The sequence below is a fragment of the Bubalus kerabau genome, chromosome 4 (assembly GCF_029407905.1).
Source record: "Bubalus kerabau isolate K-KA32 ecotype Philippines breed swamp buffalo chromosome 4, PCC_UOA_SB_1v2, whole genome shotgun sequence".
Classification (NCBI taxonomy): Eukaryota; Metazoa; Chordata; class Mammalia; order Artiodactyla; family Bovidae; genus Bubalus; species Bubalus kerabau.
In genome coordinates, this window is record NC_073627.1 from 109,016,315 (window position 1) to 109,035,492 (window position 19,178).

At 43.0% G+C, this 19,178-nt stretch overlaps 1 protein-coding gene across 1 annotated transcript in view; it reads right to left on the reverse strand.

Moving 5' to 3' along the window:
* Positions 1-19,178, reverse strand: part of DMRT1 (doublesex and mab-3 related transcription factor 1) — a 100,779-nt gene that overhangs the window by 32,376 nt on the left and 49,225 nt on the right. Inside the window, exon 4 of the mRNA XM_055578228.1 lies at positions 14,569-14,713. Coding sequence (XP_055434203.1) covers positions 14,569-14,713 — 145 coding nt within the window. The remainder of the gene's footprint in view (positions 1-14,568; positions 14,714-19,178) is intronic.

Consider the following 19,178-nt stretch of genomic DNA (forward strand, 5'->3'; position numbering starts at 1 on the left):
GCAATGAGGGTTGTACAACTTTTTTAGTACCAAAGATTACAGTTTAGTACAACATTCAGTTAGTATTCAGTTCAGTTCAGTTGCTCAGTCGTGTCTGACTCTTTTGGACCCCGTGGACTGCAGCATGCCAGGCTTCCCTGTCCATCACCAACTCCTGGAGTCTGCACAAACTCATGTCCAAAGAGTCGGTGATGCCATCCAACCATCTCATCCTCTGCTGTTCCCTTCTCCTGTCTTCAATCTTTCCCAGCATCAGGGTCTTTTCAAGTGAGTCAGTTCTTCTCATCAGGTGGCCAAAGTATTGAAGCTTCAGTATCAGTCCTTCCAAAGAATATTCAGGACTGATTTCCTTTAGGATTGACTGGTTTGATCTCTTTGCAATTCAAGGGACTCTCAAGAGTCTTCTCCAACACTAAAGTTCAAAAGCATCAATTCTTTGGTGCTCAGCTTTCTTTATAGTCCAACTCTCACATCCATACACGACTACTGAAAAAACGATAGCTTTGATTAGACAGACCTTTGTCAGCAAAGTAATGTCTCTGCTTTTTAATATGTTGTCTAGGTTGGTCATAGCTTTTCTTCCAAGGAGCAAATGTCTTTTAATTTCATGGCTGCAGTCACCATCTGGAGTGATTTTGAAGCCCAAGAATATGGTCTGTCACTGTTTCCCCTGTTTCCCCATCTATTCGCCATGAGGTGATGGGACCGGATGCCAAGATCTTAGTTTTCTGAATGTTGAGTTTGAAGCCAGCTTTTTCACTCTCCTCTTTCACTTTCATCAAGAGGCTCTTTAGTCCTTCTTCACTTTCTGCCGTAAGGGTGGTGTCATCTGCATATCTGAGGTTATTGATATTTCTCCCAGCAGTCTTGATTCCAGCTTCTGCTTCATCCAGCCTGGCATTTCACATGATGTACTCTGCATATAAGTTAAATAAGCAGGGTGACAACATACAGCCTTGACGTACTCCTTTCCCTATTTGGAACCAGTCTGTTGTTCCATGTCCAACTCTAACTGTTGCTTCTTGACCTGCATACAGATTTCTCAAGAGGCAGGAAAGGTGGTCTGCTATTCCCATCTCTTGAAGAATTTTCCATAGTTTGCTGTGATCTACACAGTCAAAGGCTTTGGCCTAAGTCAATAAAGCAGAAGTAGATGTTTTTCTGGAACTCTCTTGCTTTTTCTATGATCCAACGGATGTTGGCATTTCGATCTGGTTCCTCTGCCTTTTCTAAATCCATCTTGAACATCTGAAAGTTCTCGGTTCATGTACTGTTGAAGCCTGGCTTGGAGAATTTTGAGCATTATTTAGCTAGCATGTGAGATGAGTACAATTGTGCAGTAGTTTGAACATTCTTTTGCACTGCTTTTCTTTGGGACTGGAATGAAAACTGACCTTTTCCAGTCCTGTGGCCACTGCTGAGTTTTCCAAATTTGCTGGCATATTGAGTGCAGCACTTTCACAGCATCATCTTTTAGGATTTGAAATAGCTCAGCTGGAATTCCATCACCTCCACTAGCTTTGTTTGTAGTGATGCTTCCTAAGGCCAACTTAACTTCACATTCCAGGATGTCTGGATCTATGTGAGTGATCACACCATCGTGGTTATCTGGGTCATTGAGGTCTTTTTTTGTATAGTTCTTCTGTGTATTCTTGCCACCTCTTCTTAATATCTTCTGCTTCTGTTAGATCCATATGGTTTCTGTCCTTTATTGTGCCCACCTTTGCATGAAATGTTCCCTTGGTATCTCAGTTTTCTTGAAGAAATCTCTAGTCTTTCCCGTTCTATTGTTTTCCTGTATTTCTTTGCATTGATCACCAAGGAAGGCTTTCTTATCTCTCCCTGCTATTCTTTGGAACTCTGTATTCAGATGGGCATATCTTTCATTTTCTCCTTTGCCATCCCACCTCTACAGCCATATAAGAAACAGGAAACAAGTCTGGCAAGGGCTGTGTATGTAGCATACCTATCCAGAGTCTGGTTGTGATCCTGGCCTCTTTAACTGGAGAAGGAAACGTTCTCTTAGGTTCACGGCAAAGTCACCAACCAAGTCTGGAAAACGCTCAACAGAGCATGGCACATGGCTGCTCCTTTGCACACCCTGCAGAGGCTCAGAGGCAAGACTATTCTACTTTGGACACGAAGGGAAGGGCCTGTGTCCCCAAAATATGGGGACACTTAGGCATCACTGCAGCATGTTCTGGGCCATTGTTCACCTCCTGGGCGTAATGCTAGGGCCACAAACACATACTTGGCACTCCATGAATTTACCACTTGTTTATTGACTGAGTCATTGGTTCACATCCTGGTGTGGTGTGGGGAGGTCTCAAGAAAGAGACAGGAGCTGGTTTTGTTCAAAACTCACTGTAACGTCCGGTAAAGATACAAGGGGGCAACTGAACCACATTCACAAAAACTATACATTTCCATCTTGAGTCTAAGCAGCAGTGGGCTCATTTTTATTTCCTCTTATATTAATGGAGCTAGCCTATGAAATATGATAAAAGAAACATCCAGACCTACAAATTACCTAGACAGAGGAAGATACAATACAGTTAACATATGCAAGGAGAATTTATAATCCAGAAATTTTTCATGGAGAAACCCATAAAGAGCTTCAACCAAAACAGGAAAGCTTTCTGAGGATGATCAGCACTGCCTCTTGTACTATTTTTGTAGAGATATAAATGAAACAACTCTTAAAACTGCTGAATACACTTAGTGAAGGTACTGCTCTCCTCCACCCACCGTTCATTTCTGCCTTTTAACCCAGTGCCGGAAAACGGTGGTTCAGAGGGACTCGGGTGAAGCCCGAGGTTGCCAGATTCAAACACAAATAATTTTCAACATAATAAAATACTGTGGACATACTTATTAAACATTAACATAAACCACAGACACTACGTGACATTTACCCTTAACTGGACACCTGTGTTAATCTTACAGCCCTATGAAGCGACAGCGCTGGGCTGACGAGCGACTGCTCTCTCCTTCCGCGGGCACCACGGTCAGGGGGAGGCTGCCGTCCCACCCCCCAAGGGGGCGGGCACCACGGTCAGGGGGAGGCTGCCGTCCCACCTCCCCAGGGGCCGGCACCGCACACCTGCACCAGTGTCCCGTGCCGCTTCGGGAGGCTCAGGAGTGGCGCCGATAATCCATCTCTAGTAAGAAACCCTGCAGAGGGAGCACATCCAGGAAGCAGCGCGGAGAACACTGGTGGGAGGGCTATATTCACATCTGCATCCAGACTGGGGGGACCCCTGCCCTAGATCTGGGGTATAGAAGGGAGAGGCCCTGGATTCAGTGCAGTGCCAGGTGTGTGAAGACCACACAATGGCTCTCCTGACAACCCTGCTACACTGAAGAGCAAAGTTAAAAACATGTGTGTTAAGATGATCGTGGGACTGCAGGGCCTGTTGTTATCTCTGAATATTATTTTTTTATGGAGCTCATTTTTAATATCGGCGCTTTTAGGGTGAATGTAAATAAACCCGATCATGCAATAAATTCAGTGTGCTCTTTTATTTTGCTGATTTCAGCTAAAGCACCATAAATCTTCTCCTGGAAGCAGCATCTTTCAAGATAACAGAGGCAGCATTAGGATTTTGATACCCACTAAAAATAATAAACAAGCAACGGACTTCAGAGCCCTCCTCCAAGTGCATGCGTTCAGACCAATAGGCCAGTCCTGTGTCGCTTCCTCTCTTCACCCTCCTGCCAAGGGATCATTCCAGTACCACCATAATCCCAGGAGAGAGGGGCCCTTTTTGTGTGTGTAATAGAGAATGGAAAATATGACCACTTTACAAACAGCAAAATGAAACCACCTCTATCATGAAATAACCATCTACTCTAGTTTCCCCCAAAGATTCCGCTGATGCCAATTTCAGTGAACAACAGTTGGAAGGGACATAAAAGCCGGTCACCATTCTTTACAGCAGAAGCCCAGTTGGAACCTGACCCCAGCATATACTGTATACCCATGTATACGTGCAAGATGGGAAGTATATGCCTATATATAAATATAAATACATATAAAGCTAACTTTCAGTGTTCAGAAAACAAAAGCTATCCCCATATAACAGCCAAATTCTGACATAACTCAATTTGGACACCTCATCTGGTGTGCACTGCACTCATTCGCAGTGTAAACCCCGCCGCGCCGGGCAATGATATACTGTAATGTCACATCGCAATCTGGATTTACTATAAAGGGCCGCTGACGAGCTTCAGAGCAGTAAACACTGCAGCGAGGTGTATTTCACACTGAGCTGGTTTTTATGAAGAACACTTCACCGCCCAGGCACGGCACCTGGGTGATGAATGGTGAAAGATGCATGACAAGCTTCATCATTGTTTGTAAATCTTAACTGTTCCTGCTCACTAACTCTGGAGGCAATTTTCAAAGACAGCGGCCGACAGAAGGACAGCACAGCTTTCCTGAAGGTTATTCAAGTTGTACTTGGCCTGGGCTGGGCCTCTGAGGAGCTGAGGAGGGAACATAAACTCCGAGTTACTCCACATTGTGCCTGAGAAAAACTGCTGAGGCCCAATAGAGTCAAGTCAGATTCAAGTGAGGAAATCTCACGCATGATCATGTAGGACACTCTGCCCAGGGCAGCTATTGTCCATCCAAGCTCACACCCATGTTAGCGCTGCCTCTTCAGGATTTTTAAAGACAAGTGGTCACTAAATGAGTAACAGAATCAGCAAACCTGATGGGGTGTGATGTGCCCACAGATGGATGGGGTTCCCTGCACTGAGCAGTTAGGTAGGGGCCTGACGTCACATATGCAGCCCATCAAGATAAAATGAGCCCTGAGAACACGGGCCAGCAGTGTCTAGTCATGGTGTTCAACCTGGTTCTTTCAGGACATTTGGGAGTTCCTAAAACTGTGCTTTCCAGAGCTCTGCTCTCTGTGTTCCCTACTGACTGCAATCTTTAGCCCAAAGGAAAGCCTCAGCAAAAGTGCCCTGTATTTAAAAGACAAACCAAAAATGTAAAATCCTCCTCATGATAAGCACCTGGCCGACTATGCAGAATATAAAATACTGTTTCTCTCCAAAGTTATCTAAGGATGGGACTCCCTTGGCAGTCCAGTGGTTAAGGTACCTCGCTTCCACCGCAGGGGCCATGGGTTTGACCCCTGGCCAGAGAACTAAGATCCCACTTGCCACGGGCACAGCCAAAGGGAAAAAAATTACCTGGGTAAAATCAACAAGCCTTTTATTCACACTAATTTTAAAATAATAATCATGTCCACGGAGGGGGAAAAAACTTTTAAAAAGTGGTTTTCTATTTGCACTTTAAATTTCAAAGCTAATAACTAGCTATTTGATTTTGTAATGTTTGCCTTTGTCAAATATTGCACTTTGTTGCACTATCCCTCCTGTTAAATAAAAAAACTCAAATATCACCACAAAATCAAACATTGATTTTATCATGTTAATCAAGAGATAAACATGTTTTGAAGTTTACATTCAGCTTTAGAAATAGTAATGTAAATACCACACCTGATATCCTGTGAGTTTTTTAAGGCTATTTTTGGGGGTTTTTGACCAGCTTTTCTCAGCTTTTCTACCTGCGGCATGGAAATAAGGAACACTTCTCTTCCCTACTTCACAGGCATTGTCTCCATGTCTCATTGTCCTCATCTGCTAAATGGGGATAATACTACGACCACTAGACTTAAATGCGCTATCCCCACAACACACAGAGGGGGTGGTGTTACAGTCAGTATGAGAGTTATGTGTTTTTGAGAAAAGGAAAGCGGGAAGAAGCAAGCCCAGGATTCACCCGCAGAAAGAACACCAGGGAAGTGGTTCCGGGAGCTGAGCTCCTATGTCTGCACCTCTTCTTCAGCTCTACAAACTGACTCAGAGGTGGCACAGCATCCCGCCTGCAACTCCACCGAGCCTCTCTTAGCCTGAAGAGAGAATAAGCTTCTCTTGACTTCTCACGCAGGGCTGTTATTAATCAAAAATCTGTCATATTCAACGATTTAAGTCTTCAAGATTCAAGCTTTCCAAAGAGAGGATTTTACATAATATAAATCCAGGATATATTGCAGCCTGGGGGGTTGTACCCCATGTTTTTCCATGCCCTATTTATTTCACCAAGTGCTTTATCAGAATCCCCAACTCTGGGTCAGGGAGAACCCTGCAGAAAGGACCCAGAGGTCAGTTTCTTATTCATATAAGAAACCATGAAACCCCCAGGAGTTCTGAGAGCATTGCACTTTGGAGGCACCTGGAGGAATACAAAGATGAATGAATTCGCTTTCTGCCCTCCGCATGTGAGAATACATCCTGACAACTCCTGCTGAAGTGCTGCAGTGAGTGAACTTCCTTCATGAGCGAGTCTGACGTCCCTCAGTCTGACATTGGGCCCTGGGAACTACCTGCTATTTCTAGACTGGGGGTGGCCTTGTCAAAAGGCAGCATGCTACACAGAAGACATGTCAACATCCCATCAGCGCTCTCTTGTCTCATGCAGGACGAAAAAGAAGTTGTCAGAAAAGACAGAAGGGAATTTGCTGGCTGTTCAGAGGTTAGGACTCTGCACTCTCACTGACGAGAGCCTGCACAAGCGATGCAGCCAAAAAAAAAACAAACCCAGAAGCCTGTGTGTCACCTGACTGTTCACCTGCAAAACAGGGAGGCTCAACCTCATCATCTTTTGCTAAAATCCAACTCGGATGCACAACATCAAGAAAGTTCATTCTATGGAAAGAAAGCTCAACCACTTCACGTTTGGTCACGACGACTTGTGGGGAAGGTAGCATATGCCATCAGTGAAACCAGGCACTTCTAGATTTGGCCTACAAAACTGCCAGTGCTGAATGCATTCAGAAAACCCTAATTTCACAGAGGCCTCTGTGAGCTGCCCAGATATCACAAAGGAACACGAGGCCTTCAACTCAGGAGGCCTTTCTGCTGACCTTGGCCATCTGACCTTTGGGTGAACTGTAGACGCTCTGCCCCTGGCCTCACAGAGCTGCTCATGTCCTGTGTGTGTCCGAGGACTTTTACATAAACAGCCCGTTAGAGAAAATAAGCACCTCAACTGTGCTTCTGTCTCCTAAAAAAGGCAGACTTTGAATGTAAGGAAGGGTGGGTTTGCATAGGAGCCCATCACTTCTTTGAGCTGGAAGAGGCCAAAGACCCAGAAGAAACAGGATGCAACAATTCTGACTTTCAAACTGAGACTGTAAGACAAATAGACAAAAATATCTAAGTATTTTCACCTTTACCATTTTAAATATAAACCTCTTTGAAAATGCTGGCCAGCCACATATACTCTAAGAACTTACTCAAGCAGTCAGTATGTAGAGAAAAATGCCTGTTTACAGATATGAAGGGGCTTCCCTGGTAAAGAACCTGCCTGCAATGCAGAAGACCTGGGTTCAATCCCTGGGTTGGGAAGATCCTCTGGAGAAGGGCATGGCTACCCACTCCAGTATTCTAGCCTGGAGAATTCCCTGGGCAGAGAAGCCTGGTGGGCTATGGTCCATGGGGTCACAAAGAGTCAGACAGGACTGAGGACTAACACTTTCACAGATGTGAAATGCCACCTACTTGCAGACGTGTGGGCATCTATTAACACTGCAGTATTACTATGGAAACTGCCTCTATTCCAAGTTGAGGAAGGATCATTTCCAGAATGTTCCATCATCCCTTTCTAAACAACCTGCAGCTGTTACTCTGAGCTGGCTACTCTCATACATAAACAAACCAGCCCTCCACACCTGGACACTAGGTCAGTATTTTTCAAATTATCTGCAAGAAGGCACCTGTTCTGTTGAAATCCTTTTTTCAGGTTCCAGTCTGCCACAATCTAATGCTTTTATAAAATACAATAAAAATGAATTTCTAGAATCATAATGCAAAAAAATGGAAAATAGTGTGTTTTTTAGCTAGAGAAACTGGAACCCTCATACACTGTGGTGGCAATGTGATGTGGTATCGCCACTGTGGAGAACAGTTTGGAGGCTCTTCAATAAATTAAACACAGAATTACCATATGATCCAGCAATTCCACTCCTGGGTATGTATGCCCAGAAGAACTAAAAACAAATCTTCAAAGACTTGTATGTGAATATCCATAGCGGTACAATTAACAACAGCCAAAAAAGAGTCGAAACAAGTCAAATATCCATTAACAGATAAACAAAATACAGTATATCCATACATATAATTAGGCGATGGGGAAAGATACAAGCATCTGAATGCAGAGTTCCAAAGAATAGCAAGAAGAGATAAGAAAGCCTTCCTCAGCGATCAATGCAAAGAAATAGAGGAAAACAACAGAATGGGAAAGACTAGAGATCTCTTCAAGAAAATTAGAGATTCCAAGGGGACATTTCATGCAAAGATGGGCTCGATAAAGGACAGAAATGGTATGGACCTAACAGAAGCAGAAGATATTAAGAAGAGGTGGCAAGAATACACAGAAGAACTGTACAAAAAAGATCTTCACGACCCAGATAATCACGATGGTGTGATCATTCATCTAGACATCCTGGAATGTGAAGTCAAGTGGGACTTAGAAAGCATCACTACGAACAAAGCTAGTGAAAGTGATGGAATTCCAGTTGAGTTATTTCAAATCCTGAAAGATGATGCTGTGAAAGTGCTGCACTCAATATGCCAGCAAATTTGGAAAACTCAGCAGTGGCCACAGGACTGGAAAAGGTCACTTTTCATTCCAATCCCAAAGAAAGGCAATGCCAAATAATGCTCAAACTACCACACAATTGCACTCATCTCACATGCTAGTAAAGTAATGCTCAAAATTCTCCAAGCCAGGCTTTAGCAATACATGACCGTGAACTTCCTGATGTTCAAGCTGCTTTTAGAAAAGGCAGAGGAACCAGAGATCAAATTGCCAACATCCGCTGGATCATGGAAAAAGCAAGAGAGTTCCAGAAAAACATCTATTTCTGCTTTATTGACTATGCCAAAGCCTTTGACTGTGTGGACCATAATAAACTGTGGAAAATTCTGAAAGAAATGGGAATACCAGACCACCTGACCTGCCTCTTGAGAAACCTGTATGCAGGTCAGGAAGCAACAGTTAGAACTGGACATGGAACAACAGACTGATTCCAAATAGGAAAAGGAGTACGTCAAGGCTGTATATTATCACCCTGCTTATTTAACTTATATGCAGAGTACATCAGGAGAAACAGTGGACTGGAAGAAACACAAGCTGGAATCAAGACTGTGGGGAGAAATATCAATAACCTCAGATATGCAGATGACACCACCCTTATGGCAGAAAGTGAAGAGGAACTAAAAAGCCTCTTGATGAAAGTGAAAGAGAAGACTGAAAAAGCTGGCTTAAAGCTCAACATTCAGAAAACAAAGATCATGGCATCTGGTCCCATCACTTCATGGGAAATAGATGGGGAAACAGTGGAAACAGTGGCAGACTTTATTTTTCTGGGCTCCAAAATCACCGCAGATGGTGACTGCAGCCATGAAATTAAAAGACACTTCCTCCTTGGAAGAAAAGTCATGACCAACCTAGATAGCATATTGAAAAGCAGAGACATTACTTTGCCAACAAAGGTCCGTCTAGTCAAGGCTATGGTTTTCCCTGTGGTCATGTATGGATGTGAGAGTTGGACTTTGAAGAGGGCTGAGCACTGAAGAATTCATGCTTTTGAACTGTGGTGTTGGAGAAGACTCGTGAGAGTCCCTTGGACTGCAAGGAGATCCAACCAGTCCATTCTGAAGGAGATCAGCTCTGGGATTTCTTTGGAGGGAATGATGTTAAAGCTGAAACTCCAGTACTTTGGCCACCTCATGCGAAGAGTTGACTCATTGGAAAAGACTCTGATGCTGGGAGGGATTGGGGGCAGGAGGAGAAGGGGCCGACAGAGGATGAGATGGCTGGATGGCATCACTGACTCGATGGACCTGAGTCTGAGTGAACTCCGGGAGTTGGTGATGGACAGGGAGGCCTGGCGTGCTGCGATTCATGGGGTTGCAAAGAGTCAGACACGACTAAGTGACTGAACTGAACTGAACTGAAGAAATGAAGTACTGATACATGCTACAACTTGTACGAGCTTTGAAAAAAATTATGCTAAGTGAAAGAAGACAGTCCAAAAGGCCACATATTATGCTTCCATTTACACAAAACATCTAGAATAGGTAAATCCACTGAAACAAGAAAGCAGACGTGGTTAACAGGGATGGTGGACGGGAGAATGCAGAGTGTTGGCTTCACAGGTGAGGGTTTCCCTGTGGGTGATGGAGATGACTTGAAACTAGACAGGTGCAAGTGGCCAATCCTGTGACCTGCTAAATACCACTGAAGTGTACACTTTAAGATGGTTAATGGTTAATTTTATGTCAGGTGGATTTTACTTCAATGTAAAAATGAAATTCTAGAAAAGTGAAAGACAAAATCTACCAGCCCCAATTTTTTAATGTTCAATAGACAGAACTGCTTTGTCAAGTTGCTGTAAAGTTTTTGTTTACTCTTAATTCCTTTGCTGATCTCCTCTTAGACCAGTGACAAAACATGCCCGGCCCCTACCTTGGGGACCACTGCCCTAAGAGGGGGTGTCCTTGGGGACCCCCCACCTTGCTTACTCAAGAGTCACTGTTATTATCCTGGACAGCTGTGCCCCCACACACCCCACACCAGCTTATCTTAATAGAACCTATTATAATAACCTCCTTCTTTAAAAAAGAAGAAAGGACTTTCCTTGAACTCACCACCTTCTCCAGGTACTGCTCCCCTCCCAGTAAGACTCCTTCAGGAGCTGTTTACACTCACTGCCCAGACGCTTCTCTCCCATGTGTCCTTGAACACACAGTCAGGCTTTGGTCCCCACCTCCCCACCACACTGGCCACTCATCAAGCCACTGATCATCCTGATCATTTCTACCTTTCAACAGCCTGTGGCCAATTCCAGTCCTCATCTGATCTATCAGCATTATTTAGCTGGTTCACTGAAATGCTTTCTTTCCCTGCCTCCCTAGGTACCTTCATCCTACCTCATGGGCAGGAGAAGGCACCTATGTGGCTCTACCCTTTGCTGGGCCTGCTCATCTACCAAACCTCTCAACCTTGGCAGGCCTCAGAGCTCAGTCCTCGGTCCTCTATTCTTTGTCTACACTCACTTCTCCAGGTGATCCTACCATATTAACTTCAAATAACACCTACACACTGAACTCTCGTTTTATTTCCAGCAGTGACACTTCCCCTCAACCTCAGACTTCATTCATCCAACCCCTAACTTGAAGATCCACTTGGATGAGTTATGTACATCTCACACTTGAGTCAAAGTCACTCAGTCGTGTCCGACTCTTTTCAACCCCATAGATTGGAGCCGGTAGGCACTCCCTTCTCTAGGGGACCTTCCCGACCCAGGAATTAAACCCAGGTCTCCTGCATTGCAGGCAGATTTTTTTACCGTCTGAGCCACCAGGGAAGCACACTTAAGATGTGCACAATTAACCTCCTAATTCCTGCAAATATGTTTTTCCCGTGGACTTCTTTACCCGAGTAAGTGGAAACCTCAAGTTCCTACTTGATCAGATCAAAAATTACAGTCATCCTTCACTTCTCCCTTTATGTCACATCCCAAATGCATCGCCAAATCTTTTGTTTCTATCTTCAAAATGTACCTAGAATTCAACCCTCCCATACTCCCATCCCGACTAAGCCACTGCCGTCTTCTGCAAGAATTACTGCAACAGCCTTCCAGCTGGTCTCCCTGCCTTTACCATGCACCCCTACAGTCTGTTCTTAAACAAGAGCCAGAGAGATCTTTAAAAACCACAGGCAGACATGTCACCCCTTTGCTGGAAACCCTCCAGGGGCTTTCCATCTAATTGAGATAAAAGCCAAAGTCCCTGCAATGGTTCATGAAGTCTTACACACCAAGGCCTCGCCATTTCTGACCTATGTCCTTATACTTCTCAGGACATAGAAGGAGAAAGAATGGAGCCTAGCCTTTTTGCAAAGAAAAACATTAAACAGAAGCAACACAGCAAAAGTAAAACTTCCTCTGTAATTCCTTCCCTCTCTACATTTCATTTTCATGTTACAATCTTCACCAAAACCATAAGAAAACCTTGAACTTGGACACATGTATTTAAAAGACAGGTTTAAACTTACCTTTAAAGAAACCAAAGAAAAATGGATTTAGTGGATAAATTTATACTTAAGACTTTACAAACAAAACATTAACTCTACTGAAAAGGCTGTTTTTCAAATTACTTATAAGTCCCCACATAGGATAATTGATATACTATTTACAAATCATTATTTGTTAATGCAACCCACCATAGGACCTCAACTCAAACCTGGTAGAACTGATAAATGTAACTGGTAACCAGCCAGCCCCTACCACCTTCTCACAAATGACTATCTTGATGCTCCATCCCTGTCCCCACATCCTGTCACCAGACTCACCCCACTCACCAGAGGGCGTAAACGGCCCCCACTTGTATCTGTGCCGACAATAAAACTGATGCCCCAGGAGATGATCCTAGGGTGTTCCTAATGATCCATAACTTTCTCCTTCTCTGTCCCTTCCCACCTGCTTTATAAAAGTGTCATGCAATGTAGAAACCCAAGACACCAGATATTTGGAAGTTATAAAGCCATTATTTCTTTAAAAAATAATCTGAGACTTGAATTTCCTATTAATTCATATTCTCCTTCTCCATGGCAATTTCAAAGTAGACATTGCTGAGATTCCACTGCATTTCTTCCTAGCTATCTCCCTCATGTCTGAAGTTTGCCCCTCCTGATTAATTATCAGTGAGTCAGAGGAGGACCAGAAGGCTATGCCTGAGGTCTCCTCACACCAGACTTTCAAACACATGTATCGCCAGAAGAGTCCTAGGAAATTTTAGGTGTTATTGACCCAGTCTCTCACTATGGACACTGGGCTGGCTGGTCTTTTTTTCCCCTTTTTTCCCCTGTAACCTCTCTCCTTCTGAGTCTCTTCCTTTTCTGCCATAAATTCAAATGTCTACTGCGCCTCTCCAAATTCCTTCCTCTCTGCGCTAATAAATTTCCTCTTATCTTTTTGTCTTACTGCCTTGCTCTGAATTTACACCTCTGTCTCCAGAAATGCCAGTGCTTCTAAAAATATTCCATTATTCCTAGAGCAAAGAGCTCAGGCAATTTCTTCTCAAAAGTAAGTTTCAGTCCTAATTTGCTATATGAACAAACATTTCTTTAACTGCTTCATTCCTAAATTGTGCCCTGGCTTCTTGAAACAATGAGTTAGGAACCTGACCTTTTGTTTTGAGATGGTGTCTTCTTAAAGACCAAGCTTACTTACAAATCATGCTTACTACAAATCACATCCCTTTGTTCATTCATTCCCTCAAACTGATGAATAACAAATACATATCACAGCAGCTAAAAAGGTATATAAGACGTTCCCAGTCCTTAAGAATCTTATAATTCAAATTACAGAATCAAACACAATGTGTAAAAAGGGCCACATGGGCAAATATTAAATAGTATGAATATTTATAAAACAGAATTGTGCTTGTCCACTCCTGAAAAAAAGTGATTATTAATAAAAGTCAAAGTGTAATCAACAATGTGTGATTCAGTCTCTCCATAGTTCACACTGTCAGTCCCCTCGACCTATGTATTCTGTACTAACAAAACCCTTTAATTTAGTATGGAAAATAAAGAGTAACTTTTCCAGATTTTCTAGACTTCACTGTTCTGAATTTGGAAATCAAAGCATGGTTATAATTTTCATTCTCGAAATACTCATTTTACAAAGAAGCCAGTTCTTTATAGAGAATCAAGCTATCCAGAAAACCAGCTTCTTTTGTTCAGTACAGAGTTATGTTCTAATAGTGGGTTTCTCTCCCAACTCACTATTGCCCAGATTCCTGAATTGTGACTGCTCCTTACTTTCCTAGATCAAAACATGATGCTAAAATACAAAGAACTTAAAAATAGGACCTGAACACTGCAGCCATAAAAGATCTACCTATCATCACAGTGTAAACATTGGGGAGAAAGTTAAAATTGAAGTTGAGGAATTGCGTATTTCAAAGTGCTCTGTCAGTTAAAACAGTCATTTTTTATTTCCAAGCCATTATATAAGAGTTATTTGCATTGCTACTGCATAAACTCTGAGATCTATTGTATTCAAAAATGTTTTATTATGTTATTTCCCCCTGCGAAAGATGAATATACCTTCAATTTTACATTGGAAAAGTTTTGGAAAACTAGTCTTCAATACACACAGATTCATTCCACCAAAAATATCAGGACTTAACCACATTTAAAGGGCCCCTGATATTGCATACTGATCCTCCAGAAAATATATTTGTGGCTTCTGATGGAAGTCTCTATCTTATTCCCACCGCTCTATGTGCCCAGAAGAGAGAAACATGATACTGAGAATCGACCAAAGCAAAAATCATTCCATAACTAAGTACTTTAAAGGATACTTATACAGCCTTTCCAACAGCTGCTAACTGGTAAGCTGTGTGAGAGGACCAGAGACCCAGTGCTAGCAGGTATCCCCTCCACCTCAAATCCAGACTGTGTAACCAGGAACCTACCGCTCGCTTTGGCTTCCGAGTAAGAGGCGCTGTCCTCAAAAGTGAAGATCTGGGACATGCTCTGGCCCAGGTAGGAAGGAGGCGGGTAGTAAGAATGCATCCTGTACTGGGAACTCACTGCGTGGCGGTTCTCCGAGTTTTTCATCTGCTTAAGAAAAAAAGAGGGAGTATGTTGAGACCACAGTTACATGTTACAAGAATTACCCAATTCTTTAAATTAACAGAACAATCTCTTAAAGTTGGACGTGTCCTCACCCATGAATAAGTATGCTCCTCCAGGGCACTATTTCTAGTATCTAGAAATACTAGAATTGTGCAGCCTGAAGTGCCTTTTCTATCCCCAGGTCCCCTCAAAAGTACCCCGCTGATGCCACCTGGGCACAGGATGCTGCACTAGTAAGTGCTTTTAGATTAGAGTGTGCTGCTTGTGAACCAAGACAACCCCTGTAACACTGACCGGCACGTCTGATCAGGAACAAGTTATTTAAAATGTGAAATAATATTTCACTTCCTCACACGTCTCCTTGTATGTAAAACTCGCATCTTACCCTTGATTATCTTTCAGTGTTCACATCAAGAGAATGTTTAAAAAAAGAACAAGCACACCCTGTGTGATAGTCAGCTGGTATCTTCAACAGGAGGCCACACTGGACGCTGTCACTCAGAGCCCATTCCCGCCCCCTCCAGTGCTCTTCCCTGCAGCAAAGAACCAAGTCTGGGAGCTGAGGCTCTCACGCTCTCCTGTCTCCAGGCTTCTGGAGGTGATTTGAATTCCACCAACAGGACATGAAATCTGGAAGGCAGAAGGAAGGCAAACGCTGCTCCTCCGGCAGGAGTGGCAGCTGACACTCAGCTGACACAATTTTTCCTGGCAATCAGACCCTGCCTTGGGGACCTCAAGTAGCTTTTAGGGAAGGAGCAGTACCTGTAGCATTCTGACCACTCATTCAAATCTAAGGAGATGGAACCGCCAGGCTTAACCAGGGTTCCCACTCCCGCTTTCCTAGCTCTTCCTGGCCACTTTCACAAACACTAGAATTATTCCAAATCCTGCACGGACCTGGCTGATACAGACAGCGAGCACTAACCGTGGGATCACATCTACCAAGAACAGCCAGACCAATAGCTAGACTCTTATTACTTAGATTGCCTTTAAAAAACTAAATTCAGATGGTATTAACTTTATTTAAAAGGTCAACAATTTGTGACTGTTCAAGGATAAGCCAATTCTGTTTAAGAACTAATTTCAAAAATGTTTTTCAATCAGATCTTTATAAAGATAGATGATAAAGAAAATACTACTAACTTGGCAGAACCTGGTAGAATACAAGTAGGTACTGGGCTTCCTCAAGATTTTCTATGAATGTCTAAATTCTGGACAATGTCCTACGTGATACAGGGCTGTGTGTACGGCTGAAGGTTATGGCTTTGCTTGGTGGAAAGGCCTAACTCCCTGTGCTAATCTGAGAAGTTTCAGGCATTCATTCTTGACACTCCTTACTGCTCCCCAGAGGATGTTGGCTCTAATATGCGTGGATTATTTCTTCTTGCAGAAGCAAAGACTCCATTCCACTTGATTATTTCCTTACAAGTGGAGTTTATCTGGCACGTTCCCTTCATCCTTTCTAGTTTGCTTTTCTGATACGTATAAAATGGCATTTCTTCTAACTCTATCACCTCATTTTCATTTTCTACCATTACATAAATCTTTCCTAAATAAGAGGGCAGGCAAGCTATACTTGGACTCAGTCATTAAAGGCAGACAGTTTTTCCCCTTTGGCTATTTCCAAGTCAGAAACCATTAAGAGGCTATGAAATCATTTAAAGTGAGGATCAATGGTCAGTTGACTGCACGGACACAGTTATCAATTAAGACTAGTGCTTCCCAGGGCTCTCTTAATGTGTATTCAAATAGCCTGGGGATCCTGTTAAAAAGTAGACTCTGACTCAGTAAGTGTGGGGTGGGGCCTCCCAGAGTGACATGCTCTCAATCAGCGTCTCAATCAGGAGATGCCAATTCTGCTCAAGGGACTAAAATAAAGGATCCTTTCTCTCCTGTTTGCAGCCCATAGGGGCTGTGCCCAAAGGAAGACCAATGGTTTACAGCCATCAACTTTCTACCTGACTGAGGGAAGATGGGATGATGTAAAAAGCACTTCAATTTTTTCATTCTTTTTCTTTTTATATATGAAATTCTCCAGAGCTAAAGGATTTCCTTCCAGGGTCTGCTGTCATCTAGAATTGCCGCAGTGGGAGTAACAATCTCCAACACACCTTACATTAAAGAGCCATTTTTGCCTCTATAGCCCTGTGTCAACTCAAACACAGAGCCTAAGTAATGAACATGCTGAATTAGAAACCCAGAGTAGACTTTTAAGTTCAGTGCCCTAATGTAACCCATGGAGTCTCCCACTCTGGGTGGGAGTTGGGCACCTCTTCTTCCAGTTTCACAATATCTTACAGTCAGCTCTTCAGGGAAAATGATTTTCTGTTTTTCCCATGTACAAGAAAACTGACAGGGCTTCCCCAGTGGCTCAGTGGTAGAGAATCCGCCTGCCAATGCAGGAGACAGGAGTTTGCTCCCTGATGGGGGAAGATCCCACATGCCTTGGAGCAACTAAGCTGGTGCACCACTACCGAGCCTGTGCTGCAGAGCCCACTGGCCACAACCGCTGAAGCCCCAGAGCCCATCCTCTGCAGGAAAAGAAGCCACCGCAATGAGAAGCCCAAGCGCCACAGCTAGAGAAAAGCCCAAACGCAGCAACAGAGACCCAGCACAGCCAAAAAATAATAAATAAAATTATATATAAAAAAAACACTGACGGAATTTAACCCTGAAGGCTCTGCAAAGTACCAAATTTTGTTCTTTTACTACGAATTTTACTGTAAAGCTTTTTAAAAAAAATTTCAGTCAGCAAGTGTTTTCTGGTAAACGGCCAAACAGTAAATATCTTCAGGCTTTGCAAGCCACGGGGTCTCTAGAAAATCAGGAAATGAATGGGCGTGGCTATGTTCCAGTAAAATTTTATTTATAAAAATGCACCCTAGTCCTCAATACTATTTATAAAAATGCAACCTAGTCCTCAATACTCCCACTAGAATTCAGGGAGGCTGAAGACCCAGCATCTAAGCCTTGGTTCCACCCCTAGAGCATCAGATTTCAATGGTCTGGGATGTGGCCTGGGCCCTGGGTTTTTTCAAAGCTCTCCAGGTAAACCCACTATGACACCTGTGTTCTAGGATTACCTACGTATTTCCCACACCCAGAGAAGTATGAAATCCCCAGTATTAAGTAAAAAATACAAAAGGTTAAGTCTGACAAACAGACTGACCAACTGCTGCCAATCCCAATGTGTATAATATTTGAAAAGAGATTCAGATAAACCATGGATTTTTTTTTCCTTTCAACTAAATCTTGAAACAAACAATTTCAAAATCCATTCAGGTGTTTGTTTTTCCTTAATTCCTTTTCTATGTTTTCAGAAAGCATCATATATATTACCACATGTGAAGTGCACAGCCATTGGAAGCTGCTGTGTAACATGAGGAGCTCAACTCAGCACTCGGTGACAGCCTAGAGGGGTGGAGTGGGGAAAGGGAGCTTCAAGAGGGAGTGCACATGTGTGTACTTAGGGCTGATTCATGACACTGAATGGCAAAAGCCAACACAATATTGCAAAGCAATTATCCTCCGATTAAAAATAATGTCATTGAAACATGTAAAATATCATGTATGAAACGAGTCACCAGCCCAGGTTCGATGCACAATACTGGATGCTTGGGGCTGGTGCACTGGGACGACCCAGAGGGATGGTATGGGGAAGGAGGAGGGAGGAGGGTTCAGGATAGGGAACACATGTATACCTGTGGCAGATTCATTTTGATATATGGCAAAACCAATACAATATTGTAAAGTTAAATAAAATAAAATTTTAAAAAAATAATTTAAAAAAAACTAAAAAAGAAAGCATCAAATAACAAGGATTATTTGGAAATAGGTTTTGAACTCAGACTTTTGATTTCTCCAGTGAATTCCCAGAAAACTGAGCTATAAAAGACAGAAAAGATACAAAGGGTCAGACTCCACCTGAGGTTATTAAAATGTGAACTTACTGAGGTCCCCAGTCACTTCACCTGCTCCTAGAGGAATAATCTACAAATACCCATCCATGTGACAACCTGGACATAAGCAAGAGAGCCGGGTCGATGCATTTCTAACTGCACATGTAAACCTCTGCAACATGAAGTTAAAACTGAGTCGTGATTCACCCAGAAAAGTCCAGAAAACAGCATGGAAAGATGTGATTTAAAACTCAAGATCACTTCTTACTTCCTTCTTACTCCTTTAAAAAAAAAAAAATCACAGTCTGCAACTCTAGGTGAGACAAAAACAGGTAAATAAGGAAACCTCTGAAACATCCTGTTTTACTTTAAACCAGCAGTACTCAGTTGGGGGAAACGTGTCCCCTGGGGACATTTAGCAACTTCTGGAGACACTTTTAATTGTCACACTGCGGGGAGTGTTGCTACTGGCCTCTAGTGAGCAGAGACAGCCCTCCCGTGCACAGGGCAGCCTCACAACACAGAACTGTCCAGCCGTTTTGATACCC